At 47.0% G+C, this 7,268-nt stretch overlaps 2 protein-coding genes across 2 annotated transcripts; both read right to left on the bottom strand.

Annotated features, from left to right (window-relative positions):
* Nucleotides 1–849: 849 nt before the first annotated feature.
* Nucleotides 850–2,868, bottom strand: LOC105272855 (uncharacterized). The gene is made up of 2 exons (XM_011315087.1): nucleotides 2,722–2,868; nucleotides 850–2,556 (listed from the first exon to the last, which is right to left on the bottom strand). Exons 1-2 carry the CDS (start codon nucleotides 2,866–2,868, stop codon nucleotides 850–852), a joined length of 1,854 nt encoding a protein of 617 aa, XP_011313389.1.
* Nucleotides 2,869–3,234: 366 nt separating this feature from the next.
* Nucleotides 3,235–5,696, bottom strand: LOC105272856 (uncharacterized). The gene is made up of 3 exons (XM_011315088.1): nucleotides 4,914–5,696; nucleotides 4,200–4,737; nucleotides 3,235–4,091 (listed from the first exon to the last, which is right to left on the bottom strand). Exons 1-3 carry the CDS (start codon nucleotides 5,694–5,696, stop codon nucleotides 3,235–3,237), a joined length of 2,178 nt encoding a protein of 725 aa, XP_011313390.1.
* Between the last annotated feature and the right edge of the window lie 1,572 nt (nucleotides 5,697–7,268).

Below are 7,268 nucleotides of genomic sequence, written 5' to 3' on the forward strand. Positions count from 1 at the left end.
AGTGTTCAGAGAGGGATCTGGTTTCAGGGATATTTTCAGGCGATGGTTGAGATATAATCGGATTACGGGAAAGTGCGTGAGAGGATCAAATAATCACTCGGGTGGCGTTGGTCAAAAGAGTCAATTTAATTGTCAATAAAGTGTCACTTCAACACTTGTATTATAATAATAAATTTGAGCCGATGAAGCTAATTCAATCGCATCACAAATTTTTGGAAACGAGGTTCAATTAAGAGTAAAGAGATGATCAAATAAATGTGATGCGAAGTTCTGAGAAAAGCGCGTAAACACTCTCGAACGGTCGATATGCAAATGAGAGAGAGAGTGATAAGCCGCAAGGTGGGAGGTGTCGATCATCGTGATGGTCAATTACACCTGTCCATCAAGTGGCGCCTCAGGTGTCAGAGGCAAAAGGCCACTGGTCATCTGAGGTGAGCGATTCAATCAGCTGAGTGGGTCATGTGAGTTGAGTGCGTGTGTGTGTGAAAGAAAAATTCGGTAGAAAACCGAACATTCTCCCCAGCCGTCAGCAACTGCTGACGTTCATGAGTTGATCTAGAACACAAAAGAGATTAATCGAGCCAGGACAATAATTACTCGATGGTCAATATCACCACTTGAGTCCATCAGCGACGGTCAATTGCCAGCACAGTCACAATCCCTGGAGGTGTAAATTCCGCAGATCTAAACTGACTGGCTTCCACTCCAGCCCAGGCTCCAAGATGAAGGGCGTAAATCCTCATCGAGGTCTGGACAAGAACAGAGCAGTGGTGAACACAGCCGTCGAGATGAACTAACGAAGATCAGCATGATGCTTCTGAGAAGATCTAGGTGCGCTGGACTAGAAGATCAGAAGTCACTGATCGAGATGGGTAGCAGGGCGAGCTTAGCGATGGGCCGCCGAAGAGTTGAGCTGAACGTCTTGATGGTTACCACCCTGGTGAGGCCATCTCTACCAGGATGGAGAGCGGTAACTCGAGCGAGAGGCCATTTCGTTGGTGGAAATCTCTCGTCGGTGAGAAGAACTATAGAGCCGATCTTGATATCGTGAGATGGGTGGTGCCACTTGGAGATAGACTGGAGATGCTGAAGATAATTGGTGGACAACCTTTTCCAGAAGCTCGGAACTTTCTGCTGGATGAGCTGCCAACGAGTTAAACGAGCGATGTTCAAGTGATCCAGAGAAGGTTCAGGCAGAGCTGTCAGAGCATGTCCAATTAGGAAGTGTCCTGGAGTGAGAGCTGAGACGTCATCAGGATCTTCCGAGAGCTGTTCAAGTGGACGAGAATTGAGCACGGCTTCGATTTGAGCAAGCAAGGTGGTAAGGTCCTCAAAGGTGAGCAGGTCTTCTCCAATTGTACGTTTGAGATGGAACTTAACCGACTTCACTGCTGCTTCCCACTTTCCTCCAAAGTGAGGAGCACCTGGTGGGTTGAACGACCACTTCGTACCGTCGTTGAGCAAGAGATGAGCAAGCTGGTCCGATTCCTTGGACGCCATTGAGATGAGCTTTTTTATTTCATTGTCGGCTCCGAGGAAATTTGTTCCACAATCTGAGAACAAATTCCTACAGAGCCCGCGCCGAGCAACAAAACGACGATACGCTGCCATGAAGCCGTCAGATGTATAATCTGAGACGGCTTCGAGATGAACCGCGGACGTAGCCATACAGACGAAAATTGCGAGCCATCCTTTACAAAATTTGTGGCCACGTCCTTTCCATGAGCGGAGTGATACTGGACCGGCATAATCAATCCCTGTATTGAGAAATGCACGGCCAGTTGAGAGACGAACTACTGGGAGCTGACCCATGAGCTGTTGAGCTCTTATTCCTCGCTGTCTTGCGCATGGAACGCACTTTAAAATGAATGATCTTACTGGTGCTCTTCCACCAACAATCCAGTAAGATCGTCTGAACTGACCAAGCATGAGCTGCGTTCCACCATGAAGAGTCCTGAGATGAGCATCCCGAATAATGAGCTGAGCAAACTGAGACTCCTTCGGAATGATAGCTTGATGTTTGCTGTCATTGTCGAGCTGAGCAAACTTAAGACGTCCGCCAACGCAAAGAATCCCCTGGTGATCAATATGCGCTGTCAATCGAGTCAGCGGATGAGAAGGTCTGAGTTTTTGCCCTCTGGACAAGGTCAGCAGTTCGGACGAGAAATACGCTGACTGACTAGCTTTGATCCAGAAGAAACGAGCTTGTTCAATATCACCAGGGTTGAGAGCTGTCTTTAACGAAGATCCTGGAATTTTTCTGAGACGAGCAATAAAGCGTTGGCAGAGAGCAGTAATTCTGAGCAGCTTACTGAGCGAGGAATAGCGATGTACTAAATCGCAGATCTCTGGGCGCTGGACTTTGACGTTGAGCACTACACCAGGTTTCTCTTCAAGATCAGCTGATCCCACTGAAGAGAGTTCCAGAGATGGCCAATGAGATGAGCTCTTCTTGAGCCATGATGAACCCTGCCACCATAGCTCGTGCGACCCGAGTTGAGCTGTGGTTAATCCACGAGATGCGCAATCAGCTGGGTTCTCCTTACCAGGAACTAGCTACCACTGAGAATCCGTTAATTCCTGGATGAGCTGGACACGATTTCTAACGAACTCCTTCCATCTGGAAGGGTGAGATCTGATCCATGTGAGCGAAACTGAAGAGTTGGTCCATAAGTATGTAGGCACATTATAGAAGTTGAGCTGGTCTTTAACGTACTTTACAAGCTTAGCAAGAAGAACTGCAGCTGAGAGCTCAAGCCTTGGAATAGTCAGCCGTTTGAGAGGAGCTACTTTAGTTTTCCAGCAGACTAATGATATGCGAAGCTCTTCATTATCGTTGAAGACCTTGAGATACACAACGGCTGACATTGCAAGCTGAGAGGCGTCTGAGAATCCGTGTATTTCAACAACGGAGGTCTGGAGCAATCCAATCTATCTGGGTACGCATACGTTGGACAACGCGATGAGATCATGACGAAAGCTATTCCATCGATGTGCTATTTGAGGCGAAACTTCATCATCCCAACCAAGCTTGTCAATCCAAATTTCCTGTAGGAGCATCTTTCCTCTGATGACTACAGGAGAGAGAAATCCGAGAGGGTCGTAGAGCTGAGCAATTTCTGAGAGAATAATTCGCTTGGAGACGGTCAAGTTCTGCGATGATTTGGTTGAGAAGCCGATGTTATCTGAGTTGGGTTGCCAAGATAACCCCAGTATCCTGGTATCTGAGTCCTCCTAGATTCGCTGGTCATTGGAGGTGCTGTCAGGATCAAGCCATCTGAGGAGAGCTGAACTGTTGCTGTGCCATTTTGGCAAAGGCATCCCTCCGGCAGCACAGAGATAGCGAACTTTTTGAGCTGTTCTTAAGAGCTGGTCATGCGTATCTGCACCTCCACAGATCTCATCAACGTATCTTCCCTTCACGATGGGATCGACGGCTAAGGGAAATCTGTGCCCTTCTTCCTCAACGAGCTGGAGAAGAACACGATTCGCGAGAAACGGAGCTGATCTAGTCCCATACGTGACGGTGGTCAATTGATACGTTGAGAGTCCTCCATTTGAGTCGATCCATAAAATCTGCTGCAGAGGCCAGTCATCTTCATGGACTCTGATCTGACGGAACATCTTGGTGATGTCTTTCATGAAGATGACCTTGTGCTGCCTAGTCCAGCGAAGAACATCATATATGTGGCGCTGCAGCTTGGCCCCTGTATGGAGAATATCGTTGAGCGATTTCCCTGAGCTGGTCTTCGCTGACCCATTGAAAACTACTCTCAGTTTCGTTCTTTCGCTGCTCTCTCTGACTACGCCATGATGAGGAAGGTAATAACTCCTGCGAATGTCAGATGGTCCTACTCGAAGCTCCTCAGAGACCCTCAACCCTCCTGAAGCCTTAGCTTCATGTGCCAAGGTCATCCCGTCAGAACAACAAGCGGTCTCCACCTGAACCGAAGACGAAGAGCTAACAAGAGAAGGAACTACCAACCTCATGTGATCGAGATCGACATATTCTTTGAGAAAGTCAGAGTAGAGCTGAAAGAACCGCTGATCTTTGGAAATCCTAGCGATAATCCGACGAAGACAAGCTAGAGCTGGGCGATAAGAATTTCCTAACAACGAAACTGGCGATGAGAGGGGCAACCGAACGACGTAACGACCTGTGCTGTCTCTAGAGTGAGTTTAACGAAAATGCTGCTCACAGCTAAGCTCGTCAGCCGAGAGATCTGAGTCAACTCTTCCAGGAACTTCCTCCTGGATCCAAAATTTAGAGAGAAGGTCTTCGAGCTGATCATAGGAGACCTCTGAGACAGCCAAATGATGAGCAAGTCGTGTTAGAGCTAGCGCTGTGCCTGTAGGACCGAATACATTCCAGCCGAAAGATGTGAGCTGAGCAACTGGAGCATCTGCTCCCTGTTTGATGATGCTGGGCTTGATGATTCGACCAAATACATCAGCGCCGATGAGCAGATCAATTGGAGCAAAGACTCGAAAATTTGGATCTGGTAGGTTCAGATCGTCGAGATGATCCCAATCGAGGTCTTCTGCTGAGAAGGTCGGTAAAGAAGACGTGAGATGATCAAGAGAGTGAGCTGGAACATTGATGCGTTCTACTGAGTAGATCGATTGTAGCGTGAGATGAACTTCGCCGGACCTTGTCCCAAACGACGACTCACCCACACCAGAAATCTGGATGGAGCTACGCTGCTTCTTCAGCTTCAATTGACGCACGAGAGATTCCTAGATGAGAAGAACAATCATCAGGGCTGATGAGCAGAGCAAGACTTGTAGCGAGTAGGACACCAGGTCGAGAACCAAGAGAAGAGCTATATAGAGCTATGAGCAGAGCAAGAGATGGCTGTTTGGGATTGAGCTCCTCATTGCGGTGTTGGAGAAGCTGGCGTGCTCTGGATGACCTCCCCAGCATTGTTATAAGTCACTGAGGGTACCCCAGATAACTGAGCAGGTCTGGCGGATTGCTGATGTTGAGGCTGAGCTGAGAAGGTCTGTGAAGTAGGTCGAGTCGGAGCTGGGCGACGAGAGCGATCTAGATGCAGAAGTGTGTGATGCCTCTCCTGACAAGTTCTGCAGGTTCGAGATGTCTGACAAACTCTAATGCTGTGGTTTCCCAAGCAGTTGTAGCACAGGTAGAGTTTGTCGGCAACTTCCTTCCTTGCGATGGGCGAAAGAGCTTTAAATTCACTGCAAGAGGCGATGTAATGATCCCTCTTGCAGTACGAGCACGGGTAGCCAGCGTCAGTCCAGGATGTCGATTGTGTGGACTGTATTTTTTTAGAAGGACCATGCGGTTGCGGAGCCGACTGCTGAAAAGGACGAGAGGCTGACATCTGGTTGACCTTGGCGCTAGTCTTCGTCATGGATCGAGTCTGAACTGTGGTTTGAGAAGGACGAGATGAGCTTGTTGAAGAGAGGGACTGCGTTCCAACTTCCAGAGTCTCCATGGCTCGAGAGCGACCGTGGAGGAAATCAAGGAGATGGTCAAGAGAAGGGTACTCAGTTGATGCACCGATCTTATTCTCCCATGCCTCCCTGAGCTTGTTCGATAGCCGACGAGTGAGGACATGAACGACCACAGGACCCCAATGATCAGTTGGCTGATCCAGAGCTTTAAGTGTGCTGAGGGCTTCAGAGATCGAGCTGGTCAAGAGATAGAGGTCCGAGGCGCTGTGCGATTTCATCTCGGCGGGATTAGGTTCAGGTTTAGTAGGTTCAGGATTGGAGCGCCTTTCTTCTCCGATAGCTGTAGCAGCGCCACCTTAGCAGTGGCGAAGTTCGTTAGAGCTGAATCAAAGACCTGGTGCTTGAAATAATCGAGAGAGGTCAAGTTCGCGATTTTTTGAGCAACTAACTTCACGTGAGAGGCTTCCAGTTTAGCCCAATAATTTTCGAGCATCATCAGCTTGGAATCAAGAGCTGTCACACCGAGCTGCTTAATATCCTCCTCGTTGGATTCCTTAAAAATGCCTTCTATGAAGGTAGCGCGAGACATTTGCAGCGAAATAACTGCCTCCAGAGTTGCCATGTTTTTTTAATATCTTAAATAGCGAAGAGGAAAAAAAAAAGAATAAAAACGAAAGCAAGAAAGCAGTGAAATTCACTCAGCGATGATGATCGAGAGAAGAGTCTAAGGACGCAGGCCAATAACCGAGAGAAAAGCAGTGAAATTCAAAAGAAAGAAGAGTAGAGGAGACTGCAGAAAATCCAAGCGTCAGATCGGGTGACAAAATTTACTAAAAACTAAAGAGAAATAATTATCACTTCCCTTTAGTTAAGCTCATCAATTTGAATTTTGCCGCCTTGTCAGTAGCGTTGAATATCAGCCTGGTTGTGGTCGGTAATGCAGGTCGCTGAAGTGAAGAGAGAAGAACTAGTTGAGTACCGCTTGAACTGGACGATTTCAAATTTATTCGGGAGGCGACTCTGCACGTTGAGCTCCACTGAACACTGAACACTGACGCTGTCCAATTAACACTCCCGTAAAACACTAATTAGGCGCGAAACTAAAAAATATCCCGCGTATCCGGCTCGAAGGACCAAAATGTTCAGAGAGGGATCTGGTTTCAGGGATATTTTCAGGCGATGGTCGAGATATAATCGGATTACGAGAAAGTGCGTGAGAGGATCAAATAATCACTCGCGTGGCGTTGGTCAAAAGAGTCAATTTAATTGTCAAAAAAGAGTCACTTCAACACTTGTACTATAATAATAAATTTGAGCCGATGAAGCTAATTCAATCGCGTCACAAATTTTCGGAAACGAGGTTCAATTAAGAGTAAAGAGATGATCAAATAAACGTTATGCGAAGTTCTGAGAAAAGCGCGTAAACACTCTCGAACGGTCGATATGCAAATGAGAGAGAATGATAAGCCGCAAGGTGGGAGGTGTCGATCATCCTGATGGTCAATTACACCTGTCCATCACGTGGCGCCTCAGGTGTCAAAGGCAAAAGGCCACTGGTCATCTGAGGTGAGCGATTCAATCAGCTGAGTGGGTCAGGTGAGTTGAGTGCGTGTGTGTGTGAAAGAAAAATTCGGTAGAAAACCGAACACTTAGAATTGTCTTATCGCAAAGTTTTTCATATCAAAATAACTGTCAGAATATTTGCAATTATTCTAACTGTATTAAAATTATTAATCAAAAAGAATGTTTTTGAAACATTTAAGAAAAATTGTCACAATAAGTTTATGACTTGCTGTTACGAGGAAAAACTCGAACAATCCCATAAAAATTTCGAAGGGCGGATTCAAATT

The sequence above is a fragment of the Fopius arisanus genome, unplaced genomic scaffold (assembly GCF_000806365.1).
Source record: "Fopius arisanus strain USDA-PBARC FA_bdor unplaced genomic scaffold, ASM80636v1 scaffold00345, whole genome shotgun sequence".
NCBI classification, from domain to species: domain Eukaryota; kingdom Metazoa; phylum Arthropoda; class Insecta; order Hymenoptera; family Braconidae; genus Fopius; species Fopius arisanus.

Excerpts from the sequence above, each read along its gene's own strand:
- LOC105272855 (XM_011315087.1), bottom strand. The coding sequence starts at position 2,868 with ATGTCAGCCGTTGTGTATCTCAAGGTCTTCAACGATAATGAAGAGCTT. Across the intron at positions 2,557-2,721 it reads CAGTTCTTCTTGCTAAGCTT|CTAGTTCCTGGTAAGGAGAA; the intron begins GTAAAGTACGTT and ends TCTCAGTGGTAG.
- LOC105272856 (XM_011315088.1), bottom strand. The coding sequence starts at position 5,696 with ATGAAATCGCACAGCGCCTCGGACCTCTATCTCTTGACCAGCTCGATC. Across the intron at positions 4,738-4,913 it reads CTTATAACAATGCTGGGGAG|GAATCTCTCGTGCGTCAATT; the intron begins GTCATCCAGAGC and ends CTTCTCATCTAG. Across the intron at positions 4,092-4,199 it reads CTCGGCTGACGAGCTTAGCT|CTCTAGCTTGTCTTCGTCGG; the intron begins GTGAGCAGCATT and ends CTTATCGCCCAG.